General features: G+C 52.4%; 2 protein-coding genes across 8 annotated transcripts in view; one reads left to right on the top strand and one right to left on the bottom strand.

Annotated features, from left to right (window-relative positions):
• Positions 1–1,200, top strand: part of RASAL1 (RAS protein activator like 1) — a 32,857-nt gene extending 31,657 nt beyond the window's left edge. For 3 of the 7 annotated variants that reach the window (XM_064272236.1, XM_064272237.1, XM_064272240.1), the window contains one exon: positions 18–1,198. In XM_064272236.1, coding sequence (XP_064128306.1) covers positions 18–157 — 140 coding nt within the window. In that variant the 3' untranslated portion in view covers positions 158–1,198. Of the gene's footprint in view, positions 1–17 lie in introns of all 7 variants that reach the window. The other 4 variants (XM_064272238.1, XM_064272239.1, XM_023559488.2 and 1 more) reach the window with 4 other exon arrangements.
• Positions 564–24,879, bottom strand: part of DTX1 (deltex E3 ubiquitin ligase 1) — a 39,818-nt gene continuing 15,502 nt past the window's right edge. The window contains exons 3-10 of the mRNA XM_064272241.1: positions 20,644–21,310; positions 6,892–6,953; positions 6,285–6,446; positions 5,484–5,545; positions 4,441–4,599; positions 4,186–4,347; positions 3,996–4,085; positions 564–2,974 (exon numbers count right to left, since the gene is read on the bottom strand). Of these exons, the coding sequence (XP_064128311.1) occupies positions 2,750–2,974; positions 3,996–4,085; positions 4,186–4,347; positions 4,441–4,599; positions 5,484–5,545; positions 6,285–6,446; positions 6,892–6,953; positions 20,644–21,310 (1,589 nt within the window). The 3' untranslated portion in view covers positions 564–2,749. The remainder of the gene's footprint in view (positions 2,975–3,995; positions 4,086–4,185; positions 4,348–4,440; positions 4,600–5,483; positions 5,546–6,284; positions 6,447–6,891; positions 6,954–20,643; positions 21,311–24,879) is intronic.

Here is a 24,879-nt window from a genome sequence, read left to right as displayed (position 1 = left end):
TCCTCTCTCTCTCCCAGGTGACTGTCCTGATATCCTGGCCCAGCAGAGAATGGCAGCTGCCCACCTGCTGGACGTGCTTGAAGACCTGGATCGAGCCCACGAGGAGTTCCAGCAGCAGGAGCGGGACCATGCAACTTCCAGGCCCCTTGAACCCTGAGAAGCCAGAGCCCAGCCAGGGAGGAGGAGCAAGGAGCTGTCAGACCCTCCCCAGCATACTCTGGTCCAGGTGGCCTGTCCTGTACCATCTTGATACAGTGGCTTGGAGTCTCTCAGAGATGTGCCTAGACTCAGAACCTGGAACCAGGTGCACAAAAGCCCTCAGGCAGAGGGCAGCCTTGCACTGAAGTGGACTGGAGTGGATGGGATAAGGAATCTGAGTTATGTGACTGAGCCTGAAGACTCTCCTTCACCTGACTGGCCTCTAATCACACCAACAAGGCCAGCCTGGCTCTGAGCTGCTGGATACAGCTGTACCTGAATTCCTTATGCCCGTGTGGCCATGTTTCCCCGGACACTAAATGGGCTCAGCCCTTCCTGCCGTCATGTCCGCCAATCCCTGTAACTCCCTGCACCTTGCCCTTGGGAAAGGACCCCAAACCACAAGCTTTTAGAATCAGGCACTCTCAGGAAAAACTGAGGCAGAAGTCCAGTGTGCCTGGGAAATCTTGGGGCAGGCTGTCTTCCCCCTCTCTGAGCTCCAGTTTACCCTCTATAAAATGAAGGAGGAGTGAATTTAGTTGTATGGTTCTCAAAATGTGTTCCACCAAGGTGCCTCAGGAGCCAGGAAGGAGTTTCTCAGACCGTGGTTCAAAGCCCATGGCGGGGGGGTGGGGGGTGACTGATGAAAATGCAAATTCCTGGACCCCACTGAGACTTAATGTGCCAGAATCTGAGAGAGTGTAGGGGGTAGGAATCACTATTTTAACAAGTTCCTCAGGGGAGGCCGGTGGCCATTTGTTTATAGAACAAGGTGACTGGGGCGTGGGCAATTTTATATATTAGGGTTTTGGTTGAGAACGAACCACAGAGGACAAAAAGTTTGAAAACAGCTGGCTGGCAGAACTGGAAGGGCCTCCAAGGACTTGTTTGTGGATTTGCATGACTAGAGGGTTGGATACAGCTGGCACCTACCCAGCAGGGGATAAAGTGGACAAGTGATGTGGCACTATTCCGTGAGCGGCCAGTAGGGGGCGCCTGGAGCCGCAGCATCCTTTACAGTAACCCTGGCAACTAGGGATGTTGCAGAAGCTAGAGTTTGGGGCTGGCAGATCCTAAGATCTGCCCGTTTCCCTCTAGAATCTGCTCCTCCTTTTCAAGGGCAGGGGCTGGGTCTCTGAGGTCCCAGTGATCTAATCATGGTGTCTCCCACATCCTCTGTATTTTTGCAGCTGTGGGCCTGAGTTTCAGAGAGCAGCTGTGTGCAATGCCCTGTGTTTGAGAACTGCACTTTCACCTCTGCTCTCTTGGGGACTGGGACTAGGAAGGCCTGCTTCCCCCACAGTCATGCCCTCTCCTTGCCCCAGGACGAGATAATTATGTCGACCCTCCACTTTGTCTCCACCTCCAGTTGCCCAAAGCTGAGAGAGACTATTACTCCTCCATAGTACCCCAAGGAACAGAGCTACCCACCCCTCCTGGCAGGAAAAGACCGGGTGAGGAGGAGAAAGACCATTTATTTCTCCACCCACAGTGGAACTGGTAGGTTTTCAAAAGAGCAATCGCTGAAGTCCCTTTAAATCTTGGCTGACTTCCACTGTGGCAGCCAATCATCAGAGGCGGAGCTGGTGAGTTGCCTGGGCAACAGGCCCCTGGTTGGCCGGAGACTATCAGCCACCCTACTGCCCACTCCCAAAAAGGGAAATTGACTCTTTGTTGTCCGCTCTGCTTTTTAAGCACGCTGGCCTAAGCTAGGCCTTCTCATCATGCTCCTGAAGCCAGAAGCTCCAGCCTTTGGATCTCAACGTTGGGAGTGATTTGGTGGGGAGGATGGAGTGGGGAGGGGAGGAGAACAGTGCCTTTATCTGGGACAGAGGTAAAGCCTGGAAGTGGGAGCAGGGAGGAAGGAGGTCAGGTCCCAGAAGGAGGAAGAGACACAAGCACAAAATAAGATACCTCTAGTCCCCCTCTCCGGCTCATCCCTTTGCCAAACTGTTCAGTAATCTGGGGGCTCCAACCCCACCAGCACACAGGTGCCCATTAGTGGGTGGCAGAGATGGGTGATGCTACAAGGGTGGCGAGGCATGGAGGACTGACTGAACTTCCCAAGCCCCTTGCCCAGAAGGCCCACTGGGTCCTAAGTGCTTCCCCTGAACCCTCTGTTTGCAGACAAGCCTGTACAGATGCCATAGACACAGGTGGGGATCCACAATGGGTACCACTGGGTCTTCCTGTCTCTTTTCCCCCAGCTTGGGGGTAAATAGAGGCACGTGTGTGTGCGTGCATGTGTTCAAAAGGACACGTGTGTTTGTGTGTGAGGGGGCGGGTCTCTGTCTTTTTGCTGGGGAGGCTGCTGTGGTTTCTGGAACTCTCTCTCTGAGGCCCTTTCAGGGAGCTGTGGATTGGAGCTGGCTGGCCTCATGTCCTCCCGACATCCCAAATCCCCTGAACACTTCCAGCTCCTTCTGAAGGCTCCTCCCCAGCCCTGAACTCGGGCCGCTAGGACTCTCTTATTCAAGCCTTCCGCTCTGGCAGAGGAAGGCGTGTGCCGGACCAGGGGCAAAGCAGGAGGGAAGGTGGGCAGCCTTGAACCTCAGGCCTTGGCCGGAGCTTCGGACACACCCTGGGCTGTGAGCTCTGCCAGCACATTGTCTAGGTAGCTGGCGTCCGGGTAGCCATGGCCCGTGAGGTTGGATCCGAACTCGGTCTTATGGTGGATCTCATTCCACACCACAGTGTCTGACTCGCCGGTGGTGTTGGACGTGCCGATGGTGAAGATGAGTCTTCGCTCCCAGGCGGTGATGAGCAACCGAAGCACCTGGAGGGTGGGGAGGAGCGGGATCACAGGCAGCCCTGCCCCCGTGGCTTGAGACCCTTGAGCTCCGCCTCTCTTCCCCCCACCTACTTGATGACTCAGCATCTACTAGAAGGAGCCCTGGTGGTGTGCTGGCTAAGCCTAGGTGGCTAACAGAAAGGTCAGCAGTTTGAACCCACCCAGAAGCTCCGAAGGAGAAAAGACTTGGCGATCTGTTCCCGTAAAGATGACAGCCTAGGAAACCCTATGGAACAGTTCTACTCTGTCCTATAGAGTAACTATGAGTCAACATTGACTTGATGGCATACAACAACAACAGCATCTACTAACCACCAGTAGATGACCAGGCCTTTCTTCTGAGGTGCCTCTGGGTGGACTCAAACCTCCAACCTGTCCGTTAGCAGCCAAGTGTGTTAACCATTTGCACCTACTAAGCTCTGAAGAATTCCCTCCTCAGACGGCCCGGCTCAGCCATTTCCTTCCCGTTTATATTTTCTGGACTGACTGCCCCCTGAGCTTCCTCAGTGAAGGCTCTTTCCACATTATCTGCCTGTTTCTTCTGGAATGAAGGGAGGCTATCAAACGGATGGCCCTCAGCTGCGTTTGGTTTGGCTGCTGCTCTGCATTGAAAAGCCACAACCTGGAGAATTCATATGAAGATCTAGCCTTCTGGCTTCTCTTGAAAAACAAATGAAAGTAAAATAGACAATCTACAGTATGGTGGTTAAGAACCTGGATCCCTGGGTTCAAATCCCAGCTCTACTACTTCCTAACTGTGCAACCTTGGGCAAATTGCTTGCCTCCTCTGAGGCTTTGCTTCTTTATCTGTAAAATGGGGTCAGAACTCCTTGACCTCAGCAGGCTGGTAAAGGAGGTGAGGGTGTGATGTGCCTGGCAGGGCTGGGGACACATAGGGCATTGTGGTTACTGCTGTCCAGCCACTGGGGCTGGGAGGGTTTGAGTGCAAGGATTGGGGATATTGGAGACCCGGCCCCCTCCTGCATCCTCACGATCGGGCACCCACCTTCCGGCCCTTCTCGTTGTTAGGCAGATAGCAGTGCCGTGGGAAGCCTCTTGCGGTAAACTTCTTGCCGGGGTTGGGGTGCTCAGGGCCCTGTGGGGAGGGGGCTCCATCAGGTCTGCAGTGGAGACTTGAACCACGGAGAGGTTGGCGAGGGGTAGAGGTGTTGGGGTCAGGGGTGAGTAGGGGCTACCTGGATGCCCGTGGGGATGTCGTAGACGATGCGGATGGTCTGGGTGTCTGCGAAGCCAGGCAGTGAGTGGGGGATGAGGTGGAACTCCATCTTCCCGGGTGGCTGGGTGCCCGTCTTCTCCCCGTAGATGGCCTTGCAGGTCGGGCACTGCAGGCTGCCATCCTGGGGTAGGGGAGGGCGGTGGTAAGGTCCGCGGGTGTCCCAGTCCCTCCAGCCTCCCTGCCTGCTCCCCGCCTGCTCCCCTGCCCAGCGCACCTTGTTGCCATTGGAGTACATGGCCACAAGGCACAGCAGATGGTACATGTGGCCGCAGCGGCCCAGGCGGCCCACAAGCTCAGGCCTCACGCCTTTGTGCCTCAGCACGCCCTCGTAGCCTGAGGCGGTGACCAGTCGCTCCATGCAGATGGTGCAGTCCTGGGGGCACGGAGGAGGATGAGCATGGGGAGGGCGGTGACACCCCCAGGCCATCATGAGACGGGATCCTCAGGCTGCCAAGGGTAGCAGGCCACCCCCTTCTCATACCCATTTGTCAAAGGGAGAAACCCGTTGCTGTCAAGTCGATTTCAACTCATAGTGACCCTATGGGGCAGAGTAGAACTGCCCCATACAGTTTCCAAGGCTGTAATCTTTATGGGAACAGATTGACAGATCTTTTCTCCCAAGGAGCTGCTGGGTGGGTTCAAACCGCTGACCCTTCTGTTAGTGGCTGAGGCTTAACCACTGCACCACCAGGGCTCCTTAAAGGGAGAAGGGACCCCCCCAATATACTGAACATGGATATATGACGAAGAGATCTTTCCTTCACCTCCCACCACCCTCTAGATGGACTAAAAAATATTTAAATATCAAGAGCAAGACCTTAAAACATTTAGTAGAAAATACAGGTGACAATATTGGGACTTTGGCTTAGACAAGAATGTCTTAGACATGACACAAAACCATTACGCATTGAAAGATGGATAAATGTTACTATATTAAAACCTAAGCACTTCTACTCATCAAAAGACATCTTCAAGAAGGGCAGAGGGCAAATGGGGAGAGATTTGTAACACACAGAAAAACCGAAACCAGTTGCCATGAGTTGATGCCAACTCATGGCGACCCCATGTGTGTCAGAGGGGAACTGCGCTCCACAGGGTTTTCAGTGGCTGTGACATTTTGGAGAGCATCAGGCCTTTTTCCCAGGCGCTTCTAGGTGGATTCCAATCACCAACAGAACCAACCAGGAATTCAAATCACAGCGCAGGGAGGTGGGGGCTGGGCCACAGACCTCACCCAGGCCCTACTCCCAGGCTCACCTCATCAGGGGGGTTCTTCACCTTCTGCATGTACCTTCGAACCACATCCTCCGGGTTCTTACCTGCAGGGACATAGGGGGACAGGCTTGGCTCAGGGTGGGGTCAGACAGTGGGGCCAGGGGCTATAAGGGATTGGCAGGGTCAGATATCAGGGGTTGCTGGATGTCTGATGTATGGTCCCTCTATATATGTGGGGGATTGGTTCCAGGACCTCCCACGGATACCAAAATCCTCGGATCCTCAAGTCCCTTTTATAAAGTGGCATAGTATTTCCACATAACCTACACACATCGTCCTATATACTTTAAATCATCTCCACTTATAATACCTAATACAGTGTAAATACCATGTAAATAGTTGTTACACAGTCCCGTACTGTTTAGGGAAGACAAGACGCTAGGGTAACAATGCTCAAACAGGAACAAAGCTCAGGCCAGGAGTGCTGGAGGCAGACTGAGGGTCTGTGAGATGGCCGGAGACTACAAAAAGGGATGCCTACGCTTGACTTTATTCCCATGGATTCAGCACAGCGCTCGGTGCTGGGCAAATTCAAGTTTTGCTTTTTGGGACTTATTTTTTCTTCCCCATATTTTCTATCAAGGCTGGTTGAATCTGCAGACGTGGACCACTCAGATATGGGGCTCCGACTATAATAGGAATTGGTGGAGATGGAGGAGGGGAAGAGGAGCTGACAGCAGGAATCAGAGATGGAGATGGAGTCATTCCTCCTAAGAAAGCATTGGAGTTGAGCGGTCAGAGGGGCAGGGGTCAAGGGGAACAGGTCGGGTGCGGGAGGCATACTCTTCTTGAGGTGCTTCTTCTTGGTCTTGCGGCACACGCCGGGCACGCCGGGCACGGGCTTGACGTCACTCTTGCTCACGGGCGGCGGGTGCAGGATGGGCTTGGGGGCCCGCGTCAGACACACCGGCAGCCCGGCCGCACACAGCAGGATCCCGGTCATCCCTGGGGACGTGCGGGGCCATCAGAGTGGGGCATCCACCCCGGCCCCCGCCCACCCTACACCGCCCCCACCTTGGGGTGGACGGATGGGGCTGCTGTTCCCCCAGCCATGCGCAGGAAGGCAATCTGCAGCAGCGATGTCGGGGACAGGGCTCCTCCTCTAGGTCCCACCCACCTGGCTGGGTCCTGGAATCTCAAGGCCTTCAGTTGTATGTGTGTGCATGCACACAGGGTGAATTGCTTCCCCTGGGTCCCTCCCACTCAGCCCCATCCCCGGCTGAAGCCAAGTGGAGAGCCCTCTGCGGCCCCACCCCCTCGCCTCAGAACCCTGCCCACCAGCCCCAGGACCCCCCACCACCAACCCTGCCATGGGGGAGTCACAGGCTGACAGGTGGGCTGTCTCCTTCTGGGTCCCGCCCATCTCCCCGGGCCCCAGGCTGGACCTCACCTGCCAGGGCCGGGTGGACTGGCCCAGTACCATTCAAGTTCTTCACCGGGAGTGCAGGGACCCTGTGGGGAGAAGAAAAGGGGCCGCAGCTGGACTCCTGCCCCCAACTCCAGGAGGTCAGGGATCCTGGTTCGCTTTCTGGCTGGGACTCCTGCTGTCCTGTTGCCCACACCTTGACTCCTTTGTGTCTATCTCCGACACCAGGGAGTTCCATCCCTGCTCCGACATCCTTCTATTATAAGGTGGGGTGTGGCCAAGGCCACAGCCTGACTTGCCCTGGACTCATGCTGACCCTCCCTGTTCCCGCACCCACCCTCAGCACATATGCACTTGGCTCCAAACAGCTTCCCCTCATTGGCCATTGTGCCTGAAACCCAATGATTAATGATTTAGCCATTCTAGCCTCTCCAAGTTTGCTATATGGAGCACTAATTCCAGTAAAAGGTTTCAGGAAAGAAGGATTCAGGGATTAAATAAGTCAGGAAACACTTCACTATCTTTCCCTCAGAGATTCACAACATAGCTGAGTATAGTAGAGGGTCTGCTCTGATAAATCCTGCAAAAGGAAATATGGTTAACAATGGTCAATCCAGGTGTTCCAAAGTTATTTTATGATGGAACATTTTTTTCCTTCCGGAATATCTATGAATGTCAGTTCCTGTGACTAAGGCATTGTCCCCTCTTCAACTGAAGAGCCGCTGGGAAAAGTCCCCTCTTCTCTCCTCCCTCAAAAGAGATCTGGCTTTTGGAGCCAGCCAGAACAGCTTTCGTAGCTCAGCCTCTAGCCAACTGGGTGACACAGAGCATGTCATCTGACCTCTGGTAAGCCTGCTTCCCCATCTATAAAATGGAGATAATATAGTAACTTCTTTGTTTGCTGTGAGGACTCAATGACATTCTGCATGTCAAGGTCCGAGTAGATTCCTGATACCTAATAAAGACTAATAGTATTAGTCATTGTTATCATCATCATCATCACCATCAGCTGTGTTACCCCAGCTGAGTGATTTCATCGCTGGACTTCAGCACACTAAGTCAGACTGTAACTTCTCTCCAGCTTGGAAAGGAAACCACAAAGCTACTGCAGTGACCACCTTGATTCTCAGTTTCCTTATCTGTAAAATGGGGGTACGAATACCTCCCTTACAGGGTTGCTAGGAGGGCCGGATGAGAAAGTATGCTGGGGTCAGCCTTGTACCTGTCTAAGTGTTCATGACTTCAGTGCTTGGTGATACGAGTAAACGGGTGCCTTGCTGTTGATGGGGATGGAATCCTGGATGGGTAAGATTTGATGAAGAGGAAGTGAGCTGAAAGTCAGGCAGCAGCCCAAAGGGAGTGGAGGATGGGGGCAGTGACACCACAGTGTCCCAGGGAGGAGGAAGGAGCTGTCATGGCCCCTTTTGTCTGCCTGCTGAGGTCTGAGCCTGGCCAATGCTGCCCTGGTCACCTGCCCCTGGCAGGCACAGCTGTCACCAGAGAGCTTGGCTGGGGAGTATCTACAAGCAAATGGCATCCTTGGCAGCCTCAGGTCCAGAAACACGTGCAAACACACTCTTGGGGACACTCGCTACTGAGGGAACACATCACACATACATGCACACAGATTCAGACATACATCATACAAACACACACATACACACCCAGGGAACACCTCACATACACACATGCAGACACACAAACACACATACACACATACCAAGGAACATACACCCCTGGGGAATGCACTCTAGTGGGGGAACACATCACACACGTACACAGATTCAGATACACACCACACAAATACATACACACAACAGGGAAACACCTTCCCCACAAGTACACATGCAGACCCACAAATACACCCATCGGAGCACATAGCATGCATACATATACACATAGGCACACAAAGACGCACTTGGGGAACAACTCCCCCACCACGCACATACACAGAGTCAGACACAGACACACACATACACCTGGACAACTCCACACAAACACGCCACACAGTCCAGGGAACACCCACACCAGGTATGCAGACACTCCCCATACTCCTATTTATCAGAAAGCACAGAGGCATTTGCCTCAAGTTTCTCCTTCCCTGCCTTCATTCATCCCCATTTTGCAGATAAGGAAACTGAGGGTCATAGAAGTCAAGTGACTTGCTCAAGGTTTTCACTGCAATTATGATAGCACTAAAACACCTCTAGTGTAGACATAAGGAGACCTGGTGGCTCAACAATTAAGTGCTTGGCTGCTAACTGAAAGGTTGGCAGTTCAAACCCACAGCTGCTCCATGGGAGAAAAAGCCTGGTGATCTGCTCTCATAAAAAATTACAGCCTAGGAAATCCTATAGGGCAGTTCTACTCTGTCACATGGGGCCGCTATGAGTTGGAATCAGTTTGACAGCACAAAACAACAGCAGTGTAGACACACTGGTTAGTGTGCTCACTATATCTAGGTCTCTCCCCATCCCTTTCCTTCCCTTCTGTCTCATGGGAAGGAAAAACCCTTCTCCCTTGGCAGGGCTATCTGTAAAATAAATGGAAAGAAAAATATCTCAGTTGCCATTACTGTCTTGTCTTCTACCATGGCAGACATCACTAATTGATTGCCACATTCTCAAGCTGAGCAGAATCCTTAACACAGCTCTCCAGGCAGCCATTACCCATTGGTAAAGCCAGTTTGCTACACCAGTTCTATCTAATGCTAAAGGCTGGTCCAGCTGATCACCTGGTCTTGCTGAGCCTTTGGCCTGAGGGGCAGGCAGAGGGTACCCCAGGAAGGGGAGGTTTTAGATCTCAGCTGCCCTAAGAATCTCCGGAACCCCTTAAAAACTACAGAGCCCTGGTTCTGGTTCAAAACAGTCAGCCTTGATTGTGGGAAGAGAGTTGTGAGTGGGGCATGACTGTGGGGCTGCTTTTTTATTTACCCGTCAGCGAGCTGGGGGACAGTCCCGAGGTGGCCCCAGCCCCTTGTGATCCATTGGCCTCCCGCGAGAACCCCGGGTAGCAGAGTTCCCACGCCGCGCCAAGCGTGGGAGCCGCCCGGGCCCCCTTTGATGTGGGACAAGCGGTTTCCTCACAATCAGTGAGAACATCCTCCTGGCCTGGACAAGCGACCGCTGCCCACAGACCTCAGGGAAGGGGGGGTGGCCCCTCATCCCCTGCTCAGCCTTCCTGGGGCCCAGGGATTCCTCAGACACCCTGAAATCTACTCAGGCAGAAGCCAGGCCTGGCTTCCTCAGGGCAGCGATGGATCCTGCTGCCACGGTCATCTCCCCACTGCCTTTCCCAGCCTGTGTCAGTTCCTGTCTCTCCTCTTGTCTCAGTCCCCCCATGGCTCCCACATGACCCAGGGTCCAATCTTTCCTCTACATGATCTGGCCCTCCCTGTCCCTGGAGTCTCATTTCCCCTTCATTCCCCCCTTCACTTCCCCTCCACACAAACACTCTGGTTTCCCTGCTGTTCCTCAAACATACCAGGTACATTTCTGCCTCAGGGCCTTTGCACTTGCTGATTTTTATTTACAGACATCATAATTATGTACAGGTAGTCCTTGATTTACGACAGGGTTCCGTTCCCACGACTCTGTCCTAAGGTGTTTCTGATGTAAGTCAAATGCCTCTTTTTTTTTTTTAGTTTTCATTATTCTTGCCTTTGATTACCAGTATCTTTATAAGTGTGATCTTTGAGCATCTGTGAGTGAGCATCTGAGAATGATAACATCAGCAAATTACGCACCGAAACACTGTATGTAGAACATATGACTAACAATAAGATGTACCAAAAAAAAAAAAAAAGCAACAGATAGTTGTAAGGATGTGTTTGCTGCAACTTGGATATATCGTACGTTAAGGACTACCTCTCTGTAGAAAAATCTTAAAAAATCTATTAGAATTAATAAGTGAATTCAGCAAGGTTACTGAATACAAAGTCAACATACAAAAATGAATTGCATTTCCACATCCAGGCCGAAAAAAAAAGAGCCAACTAGAAAGTGAAAAATTTTAAATTCCTCTGCCCAGAATAATTCACTCCCTCGCTCAATTCAGGTCTCTGCTCAAATGTCACGCTATCAGTGGGGCTTTCTGATACTTCTTTACTTTAGAGAAAACCTGTCTTTGCCCTTGTTGTTGTTGTTAGGTGCCGTCGAGTCGATTTTGACTCACGGTGGCTCCATGTGACAGAGTAGAACTGCCCCATACAGTTTTCTAGGCTGTAATCTTTTATGGGGGGGAAACCCCGGTGGTGTAGTGGTTAAGTGCTATGGCTGCTAACCAAAGGGTTGGCAGTTCGAATCCGCCAGGCGCTCCTTGGAAACTCCATGGGGCAGTTCTACTCTGTCCTATAGGGTCGCTATGAGTCGGAATCGACTCGACGGCACTGGGCTTGGTTTTGGGTGGTTAATCTTTATGGGAGCAGATTGCCAATTCTTTCTCCCTTGGAGTCGTTGAGCGGGTTCAAACTGCTGACCTTTTGGTTCTCAGTTGAGCACTTAACCGTTTTACCACCAGGGCTCCTTCTCTTTGCCCTTACTTCATTTTTTTTTTTTTTTTTCCATAGCATCAATCACTACCTGACATTATAAAGTCTTTAGCATGGCCAGGCCCCACCTCTGTGACCTTCTCCTCTCGCCCCCTCCCTCCATCTCTCCACCCTGGACACATCAGCCATCCCTCCAACAGGCTGAGCACTGTCCCCCCTCAAGGCCTTCGCATGGCTGTCCCCTCCACTGGGAAGGCTCGTCCCCCCCAACGCTGAGAGGTTCACCCAGGGGTCTGCTGAATTGCCACCTCATCACAGAGGCCGGCAGTGGCCCCGACTTCACCGGCAGTATACGGCACACGGTAGAGATTTGATACTTGTTGCATGAACGGCGGAAGGAAGGAAGGAACAGATTATGTAATTTTGCGGGGCTGTTCTGCACAGATAGAAGACTTGTGCGGGTATACTTGGGGCACACTCTCCCCACACGTCCATTTGATGCCCTAGGGTCCTTCAGCAGTGGCTAACTTTCTAAAGCATTGCTTTTGGTTGTTGACTTCATTTTTGTTGTTGATCTGTGAGTTCGGAGACCCCATGTGTTACAGAGTAGAACTGCCCCACAGGGTTTTCTTGGCTGTAAATCTTTATGGAAGCAGATCGCCAGGCCTTACTTTTGCAGTGCCTCTGGGTGGGTTCAATTCACCAACCTTTTGGTCACTAGCAGAGTGCAAACTGTGCCACCAGGGACCTCTGTGCACGCATTTGAAGTGAGCCCTGAAGCAGACATCCCACAGAATCACCCTCTGTAGCCTGTCCAGTCCTTGCAAGGCTCTGAGAAAAATTATCCCTGGGATTAGTCTAGAAAAGAGGGAGGGGCTGCTTGGCCCTGCACCTAGCCAAGGACGAGCACACAGAGGCAGATGCTCCATGCCTGCGCCGACTGGAAGGCAATGTTCACAGGCAGGATGAGACAATTCAGAAAGATTTTCCTACTTGCTGTTCCCCACACTGTTCCCTGCCCTTTCCTAGGATGCCAGAGGCGGGTCAGGACCCCGGAGAGAACGAGGAGGCTATGTTAACATTCCCTGCAGTGCAGCTCAGTTTCCATCCCTCCCCTGACAGCTAGTTTCCTTGCCAGTCCCTTTCCTCCTCCACCCTAGGCCCCAGGCTTGTCACATGCTCGATGGTAGTTTCCAGGTGCCGAGATTGGCCCCAGCCCCCTCAGGGCACCTGGACTTATCCAGCAGTCCCTTGGCGTGCAAGCTCATGCCTCAGTCATTAGGGAGTATGCCATGTCACGGGGAGAAGGAAGCTGAGCAGCACTTTGGGGCCCCCATGCTCTCCTTCTCTCCTGCCTAGAGGTTCCAGCCAGGGCCTGGGTCGGCTCTTGTCACCTACTCCCTTCCCTTCCAGGGGGGCCCACTCCACCTTGTGCCCACCCCCCACAGTCCTTGGGAACCCAGCCAGGGCCAAGTCTCCACCCCACCCCCTCTGCAGAGCCCTAAAGGGGTGTGTGTCTGGGGCTGGGGACACGGAGGGTGGGGTGCCCCATGGGCCCAGCAGAAGCCTACAGCCCAACGGCTTGCTGTCTGGAGGTCCCAGTCACACTTCCCCTTTCCTTGCTCCAGTGCCCTGTCTGCCTGGACCAGGCCTTGAGCTGTTATGGGGCTCAGTTCCCCTCTGTTAAAGCGGACTGCTCATCCTTGCCCTTGTCCACCTCCTAGGGACAAAGGGTGCAAATGTCCCCTAGAGAGGGGTATTGGGCATTTGGGGTTCAGCTTTATCCTGAGGCCTGGGGGCTCAGCACCAGCCTTTCCCACCCTCCAGGTCTCCAGACCTGCCCTGTGCTCTGTAGGGGGAGCCAGGCAGGGCAGGGCAGGGGATGGGAGGGCAGGGTTGGGTTCCCACGGCCTGGGGTGGCCACGTGCAGACAGGAGTGTGTGGTTTGGCCTCCCAGGCAGCACAGCAGGAAATGCTTCAGGTGGGGGGGTAAGCCGGGGGTGTTTGGTTTGACCTTGTGGTGAGGTGGCCGGGTGGGTGGGGGGCAAAATTACTGCCACTGCACCCCTGGGAGGCCAGGAAAAGGAGGAGGGTGGGCCAGCCAGCGGTCTGAGAGGGGATGGGGGGAGGGGGGCCCCCGAGACTTTTCATGGTGTGCCTTTCTATACTTATAAATTCTTGAGCCATTGAAATGTAATGCCTGTGAAAGAATTAAAGAAGCAAAATGTGGATTAAAAAAAATAAAAACATAAAATCACAGCTAGAAAGAAAAAAAAAGGAAAAATCAAAACACACCCACCACAACAAAGCCCATGTCCCCACTGCCTCCTGCTTCAGCACTTCCCCCTACCCCTCCCAATTCGCAGTCTACTCAGCATCTAGAGCGAACTTGTTAAAAGAAAGTCACGCCAGTATCTGCTCACAGCTGCCTCTGGCTCCTACCTAACTAATGCAGAATAAAAGCTGAAGTCTTTGCCAGGGCCTAGAAGGCTCCATAGGACCTGGCCCCATTTCGTCTCTGGCCTCCTCTCCCACTGCTCACCGCCTTGCTCACAAAGATCCAGCCACACTGGCCTTAAACACAAGAGGCCCACTCCTGCCTCAGGGCCTTTGCACAAGCTGTTCCTGTCCGGGCTGTGCTTCCCCTAGTTCTCAGTTCTCTGCCTGGCTTGCTTCTTGACCTACTTCAATCTTTGCTCAAATCTCATCTCCTCAGCAGGGCCTTTCCTGACCTCTTTATTTAAGATGGTACCCCTCTCTTCACTCCCTACACCCCTTCCCTGCTCTGTTTTTTCTCTGTAGCACTTACTACCATTTAACATACTCTACCATTTATTTGGAGACCCTGGTGGTCTAATGGTTAAGAGCTACAGCTGCTAACCAAAATGTTGGCAGTTCGAATCTACCAGGCGCTCCTTGGAAACTCTATGGGGCAGTTCTACTCTGTCCAACAGAGTTGCTATGAGTCGGAATTGACTTGACAGCAATGGTTTTTGGTTTTTTATCATTTATTTGGAGCCCTGGTGGTGCAGTGATTAAGAGCTCGGCTGCTAACCAAAAGGTTGGCAGTTCCAATCCACCAGCCACTTCTTAGAAATCCTATGGGGGCAGTTCCACTCTGTCTTACAGGGTCACTATGAGTTGGAGTTAACTCGATGCCAGTAGGCAATGGGTAATGGGTGACACAGTGGTCAAGCTCTTGGCTGCTAACTGAAAGGTCGGTGGTTCAAACCCACCAGCTGCTCCTTAGGAGAAAGATGTGGCAGTCTGCTTCTGAAAAGATAATGGCCTTGGAAACCTTATGGGGCAGTTCTACTCTGTTCCAGGGTCACTCTGAGCTGGAATCAAGTCGACAGCAATGGGTTTTTATAATTTAATTGGAGTCCCTGGGTGGTACAAACAAATAATTAACTTGCTTAGTAGCTGCTAAACAAAAGGTTGGAGGTTTGAATCCACCTAAAGGTGCCTAGGAAAAAAAGCCTGGTGATCTACTTCCGAAAGATGAGCCACTGAAAACCTTACGAAGCACAGTTCTACTCTGATATGAGGTCACTAGGAGTTAGCGTTGTCTTGACGTCAACTGGTTTGCGTTATAATTTATTAATTTTGTGTTTGTCTGTCTCCCACTAGGATATGAGCTCCACACGGGCAGGGATTTTTGTCTGTTTTGTTCACTGCTGTCTCCTCAGTGCCCGGCACATAGCAGGTGCTCAATCGATACGGGTTAACTAACGACAAAACTGATGAGCACGTGCTATAAAGAAAGGAAATAGAGGCACAAACCTGGGAAAAGACAGTACAGGATTTATACCCTATAAAAAATTTTTTTTTATTTATGTAGAAAGTGCACTTCCAAGTCAATAAGAAAGTGATAACCAGCCCAAGGGATGGAGAAGCAAGAGAAAGAAAATGTCAATGGCATCCCTTTGGCAGCGGTTAGATCAGCAAGGTTGTAAAAGTCTTATGCTGATAAGAGGGAACCAGCACCCTCTCCCACTACCGGAAGGGATTTAAATGGGTGCAGATTTGAAAAAGCAGGGCTCTGACATCTGGCCTCAAGCTAGTCCCATTTCACAGATGCCAAAAAAGAGGAAACAATGGGCTCAGCTGGGGTCCCACAGTGAGAGATGTTGAGGCCCAGCTCAAACTCAGTCTCCACAGGCCCTTCACTCCACACCATACACTCCCTGAGGTCCCTAACATTCTGTGGGATCAGGACTTGGTTCAGACCAAGGAAAGAGCCTGGGTGGGGCAAGCGGTTTGCAGCAGTGCTGCAGAAGAAAAGCTTGGCATAAATACTCTCATAAAGACTAGAACCAAGAAAACGCTATGGCACAGTTCTACCGTTTAACACACGGGGTGACCGTGAGTCATGGGTTTGGTTTGGTTTTCAGACCATGGGCTTCATCACGGGAAGGACGGTGGGGGGCACCCTCAGTACCATGGCCAGTGCGGCTTCTGGAATCAGATTCCTAGCTATGCAGTCTCAAGCAGGTGTCTTAGCCTCTCACAGCCTCAGTTTCCTCATTTGGAAAATGGGGATCATAGGATCTGTCCCCCGTTAGAGGTCTTTGAGAATTAAGAGGGACAATGCATGCAGAAGTTGTGGTACAGAGCCTGGGACCTAGTGAGCTCTCAGTAAATTCAAACAGGCTTGCATCTGCCCCTCCCCCTCGTCCTCCCTCTCCTGCTTCCCACCACGTGGGGTGGAAACTCTGAGTCCGTTCCTCTGCCCCACAGCTGTGTTCCAAAGTGCTGGCTGCTGACCTCTCAGGACAGAGGGCGGATCTTCCCCACCCCTACAGGGCCCCCTAGGCCCCAGCTGCCAGCTGGCTCACCACCCCACTGCAGGAGCAAATAGGCTGCCTGGGGAGTGGAAAAAACCCCTGGCCAAGTGAACACTCTGCCCCCACTGGCTGTGTGACCTTGGTCAAGTCAGTCACCCTCTCTGGGCCTCCTTCCTGTCGCCCATCCAGGGCTGCAATGAGGAGGGGGTGCACAGAGCAGCGTCAGAGCGCTCTGAGGGTTCCCTTCTCCCAAGCACACTGATCACACTTGACAATTTTTAATGCATTTCCATGCCAGTCATCAGCCCTGTGCATGTGTGCACCTGGTGACAGTTTTAGTTCCATTTGGCAATTGGGGAAACTGAGGCCAGAAATGTGAAGCCGTGTGTCCAAGGTGAACCTGGGCTTGTCTGAGTCCAGCAGGGAAAGCAGGAAGGTGGAGATGAGATAGGGGGAAGGAAGACAGAGCTGCTGACAGAAAGGAGAGGGTGGGTGAGAAGAGGCAGGAAATAGAGACAGGTGGATAGACGGAGATGAAAAGACAGGGAGACACAGTCACAAAGAGATACGGAGAGACAGAGATCAGAACACAGAGAGATATAAAAGGAGGAATACGAAGAGATATAAGAACACAGAGACCATGGGAAAGGCCACGTCCCCTAAGGGGCTAAGAGGGGCTTTGGGGACCCGAGAAGGGGCTGGGAAGGCCTGGCTGCCTGACTCCTCAGAGACCCCCCATGCCTTTCCCCTTACAGGCTCCACATGGGCCTCGGTTGCCTCAGCAACGAGAAGCTTCAGCCTCGAGGAACCAGGGTCTACCACCCCCATCCCTTCTTTCCTCCCACCCCCCTCATCCAGCAACAGACTCCAGTGGGTCCTGCCCCACCCCCATACTGAGCCAGGGGTATTTTTAGCTGGGATTCCTTGGAGATGAGGATTGGGGGGCCTTGACGCAGGCTTGTCTGGCTAGAGAAGGAGGCTTAGGCAGGCTAGGTTGGAACTGGGCAGGGTCTGCGTGGCTGAGGACAGATGAGACTAGTGTCTGGGCTCTAGCAGAGTGAGAAACAGCTCCCGGGGGGAGGGAAGGGGGAGGTAATGCAGATGGAGGGCACGTGGCTGGGGGGGCAAGCTCTGGAAGATTAGAGGAGGACATGTTTAATGATCAGCACTCCCAAGGGGAAATCTTTCTTCTCCCCATAGCCCTCTTGAGCTCAAGTACACTCCATAGCTCCCTATTGCTATCAACACTAAAGCCAGGCTCCCCGGAGGAGCCCCATAGTTTGACCTTGTACCATCACCTGGGAAAAATTTCAGTCCCCACTGTCTTACCAAGAAACCTCCATTTCTGGTGGTCTCCAGAAACTGCTGGGTCCATTCCTACCTCCACCCCTTTGCACTCACGGTACCCCACCTGGCATGCCCTCCCTTGCTCGCTGGCACCGCACGCCAGCCCTCTTCACACTTCCAGCCCTTCCCTGAATACGCAGTGCCCTCGCCAGCCCCCTGGAAGCAGCACATGCTGTCCTCTCTGCCTGGAACAGCACTGCTGCAGATCTGACTACCTCCCACTCCCTCTCGACCCTACCGCCCTCCCTGCCCAGCTGCCTCCGCAGCAGCCCCCTCCACTCCCATCTCGTTCATTTACTCCCTGACTTGCTAAATATGTCTCCTCCATCAGACTGCTCCCTGAGGACAGTTCGTCTGCCTTGTTCACCTCTGCGAACACACCCTCACAGAATATACCTGGAGAATTAAGACCGGCAATCAAAGCTGAGTAATTCCCAGCCTGCTCTACAACAGTGGCTCTTAACAAATTTGTCCGTGACTAAGGTTCATTTTACCTGGCAACCCATTAAACACATGGAGAAATGATATAAAAGGTTCATGGAATAATTCTAATTCCTCCTATACAGGATGCATGCCAATATTTTCTTTTCTATCCCATTCCATTCCAAGAAAGTGCTGGTTATAACCTTCCGATTTCATAATCTGCTAAAACCCATTGTCATGGGGTCGATTCCAACTCACAGCAACCCTATAAGACAGAGAAAACTGTCTCATAGGGCCTCCAAGGTTGTAATCTTTATCGAAGTAGGCTGCCATATCTTTCTCCCAAGGAGTGGATGGTGGGTTTGAAACACAGACCTTATGGTTAGCAGCCGAGCGCTTAATCGCTGTGCCATCAGGGCTCCTTTCATAATCCCCTAGTGGGTTACAACTTGCAGCTTAAAGAAATATTGCCCCAGAGAGAAGGTTCTCAAATTCCTGCTGTGGAGGTCCCTGGAATTGCCCTGGTGCCCTGGCCCCTTCCACACCCACTCTAGCTTGGCACCCAACTTTTCCTGTCATTCTGGGGCTCTCAGCCCCCTCTTTTAGGAGCCAGGTTTAGGGTGCCATTGACAAGGAGCCACAGCTGATTTTCCAGCTGCCTGTACTCATGAGATGGGTGAGTCCCTCCTTCATTTCCCTGGAAGCCTCCCCAGTCCCCTCTGGCAATGGGTCTGCCTAAGGCTGGGGTCACATGGGGCACACCGCCACTTGTTCCCTGTGGCCTCTGAGGGGATGATCTGGAGAAGGGAAGGGTGAGGCAGGAACGTGGGGTTCCTGCTGTCCTTTCCCTGGAAAATCCCAGTTCCATTGGCCCCCCTCATACCACCCCTCCTCCAGGATCCGAAGCTGGATCCCAAAAGTATCCCTAACAGCCGCTGCTGGGGCACTGAAATGTGGAGATACTGTGTTCAGGCACACAGCAAGCGGCTCCACACAAAATGGAGTCCTGCCCCCATTTTACAGATGAAAAGACTGAGCCTCAGTGAAGGGAAGTGACTCGCCCCAGATCACACAGCTCAGTGGTGGCTGAGAGTGGATATGAACCCAGCCAGTGAGACTCTTAAAGGGACAGAAGGTGGACAGGGCAGTTAGTCAGGGTCCCTTCCCTTCCCCAGGCCTCGGTTTCCCATGGTGAAAGGAGAGACCTGGATGTGGTAGCTTCAGACTTCATCTGATCTGACTCTTGCTGATCTCAGATCATCCTGGTCAAGCCCCTGGCCTTCCTCCTGCTCTTCTTCCTCTTGGGCACCACACCCAAGCTCAAGATCTTTGCTTCTCCCTCTCATTCCCACTCCTTCACGGCCTGTCTTCTGCTAAGACTGACCCAAGTCTGGACTCCAAGGCTCACTGAGGCCTGGGGCTCCTTAATCCAGGCGTTTTCAAACTTGGTATGGGCAAGATTCCTTTCTTAATGAAATCCTCCTGGAAATGCCAGTTGGCAAGAGATTCCCCAAAGGACTGCTCGGTTAAAGCAACAGCTGAGAGGCTGGCCTGTTCGTTTGACCTCATCTCATTATCCAACACTTCCCACTACCCCAGATCACCCCAGGAGTCCCTGGAGCCCAGTTTGAAAACAACAGTATTAACCCTAAGTAACGGTGACAAAAGGAACCCTGGTGGCACAGTGGTTAAGTGTTTGGCTGCTAACCAAAGGGTTGGTGGTTCAAATCCACCAGCTTCTCTGAGGGAGAAAGATACGGCAATCCGCTTCCTTCCGTAAGGATTACAACCTTGGAAAGCCTATGGGGCAGCTCTACTCTTTCCTATAGAGTTGCTATCAGTTGGAATCGACTTGATGGTAGTGCGTTTGGGTTTTTTTTTTTTTTTTGGAATGGTGACATTTCAGGAGGGGGCTATAGGAGCAATACTCTGGACAAGTGGCCACTGCTTCCTAGAGCCCCCACATGAGATGATGGGCATAGACTGGCAGACTGACACAGAAGCCCTCTAAAAATTCTAAGATCCCACTGCCCAAACTTGGGAATCCTACAGGTCTGGGTGCCAATCCCTGCTTCCTCCCTGGTTGACTCTCAGAAGGTGCCATACCTCTTCCAGCTACCCCATCTGTAATGTGGGGATGACGGCGTTGTTTGGAGGCTTAAATGAGTTGATGCTGATAAAGAGTTGAGCAAGTACTAAACAGCTAACAAATAAACAAATGGCAAATTTGTGCCCCATCACTTATGGCCCTATCACTTTTGAACTGTCAGATCCTAGAGGTTATTTGTTCTCCTGCTCCTTCAGTTTCCCTGGTGGTGCAAACAATTAAAGCACTTGGTTGTTAACAGAAAAGTTGGAGGTTCAAGGCCACCCAGAGGCACCTAGAAAAGCCTGGTGATCTACTTCTGAAAAATTAGCCACTGGAAACCCTTTGGAACATGTTCCCACTCTGACACACACGAGGTCCCCATGAGTGGGAATCCACTCCATAGCAACTGGGGATGATGGTGGTACCTACCTCCTACGGTCCCTGCATGGAGATAAATGAACGTGAACACGTTAGGGCACTTGGTTTATGTTTGGTACAAAGTAGAGACTCAACAGATGTCATATTACTTATCGCAATCATTATTGCCATTCTTGGATCCTGGCCCTAGTAGGCAGACACCCCTGGGCTGGGTCTCTGTCTGTAGGAGGCCCCCGTTCCTCGCCCCTGGGGCCCCGTCTTACCCCGGAGGGATGGAGGCGCGCGCGCTCACGCTGGTCGTGCGCTGGGGCCCAGGCCGATTGAGGTTGTTCTGCCCCGGGGTGGGCGCGCTGCTGGGGGCGCTGGGGCTCCGCGGGGGTGGCGCGGGCTCAGCCGGTCCAGCAGCGGGCGCGGCCCAGAGCGCTGCGCCGGCAAAGGTGGCACTGGGGCGCACGGCGAGCGTGCCCGGAGGCCCTCCGGGTGGCGGCGGCAGCGGCGGGGCGACGGGGGGTGCCTTGCGGCGCTGCGAGGCCAGGATGGCATTGGAGGCGGCACGCGTGCTGTTGACCAGCAGGCACTGCTGGCACGAGCAGGGCTGGCCCGAGCTGGCGCCCACGGGCCACGACTGCGACTTGGGGATGGAGCCGACGGTTAGCGGGTAGGCCAGGTCCAGGCGGCGGCGAAGGCGGCGGCGCCGCCGCGTCTGGCGGTTCATCTGCGACATGCTGTTGAAGTAGATGAGGTAGCAGAAGCCGAGCGACGAGAGGTCGAGCCACGGGTGCTGCTTCTCGTAGGCGTTCTGGATGGTGATGCAGATGTCCATGTCGTAGGCCGTCCACGCGCCGCCGTCGTTCTCCCACTCCCACACGATGCCCTTGCCCGGCGCCGACGACGGATCGTAGAAGTTGCGCCGCACGGGCCGCATGGTGCCTGTGGCCACAAAGGGAGGGGACATCGGGGGTCAGCTACAGAGGCCGTCCAGATACGGTAGGGGGTAGGGTGGAGGGGAACAGCACAGGCCTGGAGAGGTGCGGAGGGGTCAGTGTAGGTGAGGAGGGATGGGAGGTCAGTACAGGCTGCGGTGAGGGCGAGGGGGACTCCCGCTGGGAGGAGGCAGGGATGTGGCCAATACAGGCTGGGGACTGGGAGGTTCCACAAACGGGGTGTCAAACAGGGTGGGGGAGCGCATCAACAAAGGGGCAGGATAGTCAAGCCTCCCCCGTCCCCCCACTGATGTAGTGGACATGGAGGGGAGCCCTGTGCAGGAGGAAGGCAGAGGGGGTGTGGGGTTGTTTAGACAGGTGGGGGAGGTCCACGGAGGCCAAGACCATGCAGACAGGTGGGTGGCATGCAGCCTTTCCCTTCATTAGTTCATTTATTCATTCAATAATTCATTCATCAGTCGATCCATTCATTAGTTGACTTAATTCCAGCATTAGTTTATTTATTCATTCAATAATTCTCTCATTAGTTCATTCATTTATTCAGGCCTTAGTTCACCATTCAGGTATTCATTAGTTCATTCATTTATTCATGACAGTTCACACATTCATGTATTCACTGGTTCATTCATTCATGCCTGCAGCCATGTATTACCTTTCCCATTCATACCTGCATTTATGCTTGCTCCTTTGTTAGCTTACTGCTTTATCCATTCATTCAATCCCTCCTTCATTCACAACCATCCTATTTAAAACTATGTACCCCCCACATACTTCCCCTTCTTCCTCTCCTCCCCTGTTCTGTTTTCCCCTTCTGATGCACCTTATATTTTACCTGTTTATCTTGTTTCTTGTCTGTCTCCTTCACTAAAATGTCACAGTCACAAGGGCAGGAACTTCATTTTGTTCACTGCTATAGCCCCAGAGCCTGCACACAGTAGGTGCCCAATAGATACTTGCATGAATGAATGAGTGCACACATTGATTCATTTTGGGTTCGGTTTTTGTTATTCCTTCATTCCCTTTGTTCACCCTGCATTGGTCCATTCTTTCAACCATTCCTGTATTTGTTTTTTCAGTTATCTCTTTGTTCGTTTGTTTCTTCCTTCAACAAACATTTGCTGCCTTCCTGCTCTCTGGCAGGCTCTGTGCTGAGTGCTCATTCACAACCCACATAATAACCACATGGTAACCCTGGCCGGGTGGGTATTAGTGCTCCTAGTTTAAAAGTGAGGGCTCTGAAGTTTTGCTCCCAACCACTGCTTGGTGTTCCCAACGCTCTAGGTGCTCCCTGAGAGCACGGCACTGTGGGCAGCTCTGGGTAAACAGATCGAGGTCCAGGCTGCAGGACTTCTCAGGGCCTTTAGCTGGCTCCGTGCACTGGGACTCGGGTGAAGAGATCCTTTTGCAGGGTTCCTTTCGCACACTTGTGGGACAGCTGCACCCCTGACTGCTCCTCAACTGTGGGCAAGTCCCTTGAGTCTCCCTAGCCCTCGGTGGCCCCATCTAGAAAATGGGTGACAGTGAAGTTGTTTCCCAGGGGTCTGTAGCCAAATGGGTGGGGACCCCCTCTTGTTCAGGTTTCTCTCTCCTGACCATAAACTGACTGTCCCTCACTTGTATCCCTACCCAGGGCTCAAAGAGCCTTTCCTCTGCCCCCTCCTTTGTTGGGATCCCAGACACTGGGGAAATCGAGGCATGGAGCTGTAGCCCCCAATATGAGAGAGGTGATGGAGAGGGGGTTGGTAGCCCAGCCTCAGGAAATAAGGTTCCCTGGTGGTACAGTTGTTAAAGCACTCAGCTGCTAACCAAAAGGTTGGTGGTTCGAACCCAGCAGCTGCTCCATGGGAGAAAGATGTGGCAGTCTGCCTCTGTAAAATTACAGCACTGGAAACCCTATGGGGCAGTTCTACTCTATCCTATAGGGTCGCTGTGAGTCAAAATGGACTTGACAGCAATGGGTTTCGTTTTTTTGGTTTGGGCTCTGTCTTAGTCATCTAGTGCTTCTGTAACAGCAATGCCACGAGTGGATGGCTTTAACAAATAAATTTATTCTCTCACAGTCTAGGAGGCTACAAGTCTGAATTCAGGGTGCCAGCTCCAGGAGAGGGCTTTCTTACTCTGTTGGCTCAGGGGGAAGGTCCTTGTCATCCGTCTCCCCCTAGTCTAGGAGATTCTCAGCGCAGGGATCCTGGGCCCAAAGGACACATTCCCCTCCTGGTTCTTCATTCTTGGTGGTAGGAGGTCCCCTTGCCTCTCTGCTTGCTTCTCTCTTTTATATCTCAAAAGAGATTGACTCAAGATACAACATCATCTTGTAGATTGAGTCCTGCCTATTAACATAACTGCCTCTAATCCTGGCTTATTAACATCATCGAGGTAGGATTTACAACACATAGGAAAATCACCTCAGATGAGAAAATGGCAGACAATCACACAATACTGGGAATCACGGCCGAGCCAAGTTGACATTTTGGGGGACACATAATTCAATCCATAGCAAGCTCCTTTAATATTCTAGCCAATCATACAAAAACTCCCCCAGGCCTCGGGGTGGCCTCACTCAGCTACCTGATCTATCACTTTAACTGAGTGTGTGGGTACTGATTTCCTCCTCGCAGATGGTGCGTCTTCCAGGGCTGACCGGAGAGGGGACTGTTGTTGGGTGCTGTGGAGTCGATTCTGACTCATAGCAACCCTATAGGACAGAGTAGAAATCCCCCATAGAGTTTCCGAGGCTGTAATGTTTACAGGAGCCGATCACCAGGTCTTTTCTCCTACAGAACAGCTGGTGGGTTCAAACCGCTGACCTTTCAGTTACCAGCTGAGCGCTTAGCCATTGTGCCACCAGGGCTCTGAGAGGGGACTCGTCAGAGGGAAAACCCTGGATCCTGGTTCCTGCTCTGTTCCTGGGTGCTGGTCTTCCCCTCCTGGGGCCTCAGTGTCCCATCTGCAAAATGAGGGGTTGTGCTTGATTTTCTGTTCCGGCCTGTCTGAAGTACCACCATTAGCCTCCTGGTGACAGTTAAAGCTCTGTGTTACCCAGAAGGTATAACCCACTGGATGGAGGGGAAGGGACACCATATTTAACAACCTCCATGTGCCAAGTCCTGAGCTGAGCAGGGAGGGTTAGGGGTGGGAAGTATTAAGAAAACAGTTGAAACAACTCAAGAGTCCCACAGACCTTGTGCAAATCCTAGCTCCAAGCATAGCTTCAGTATCCTCATCCGTAAAATGGGAATATTAAAACCTACCCCACGGGATTACTGTGGGACAAAATACAATAATGCATGTCAAAGGTGCTTAGTAGAGCACCTGGCATGTAGTAAGTGATCAATGAATGTTAGCTGGGATGGCTGCTATTGCTACATACATTATTATCTACACTCACTCCCTACCCTCAAGCCTTGTTCATTTGGTGAACTCCTATTCATCCATCAAAACCCTCCACATGCCCACCTCTTCCAGAAAGGAGGTTCTGTTGCTATAGGTGGTACATGCAGCTTTTTACTGCATGTCTATCCTTGCACTGCAATTTAAATTAGATATTTGTTCTTA

The sequence above is a fragment of the Loxodonta africana genome, chromosome 19 (assembly GCF_030014295.1).
Source record: "Loxodonta africana isolate mLoxAfr1 chromosome 19, mLoxAfr1.hap2, whole genome shotgun sequence".
NCBI classification, from domain to species: Eukaryota; Metazoa; Chordata; class Mammalia; order Proboscidea; family Elephantidae; genus Loxodonta; species Loxodonta africana.
This window is presented reverse-complemented; position numbering and strand designations above follow the sequence as displayed.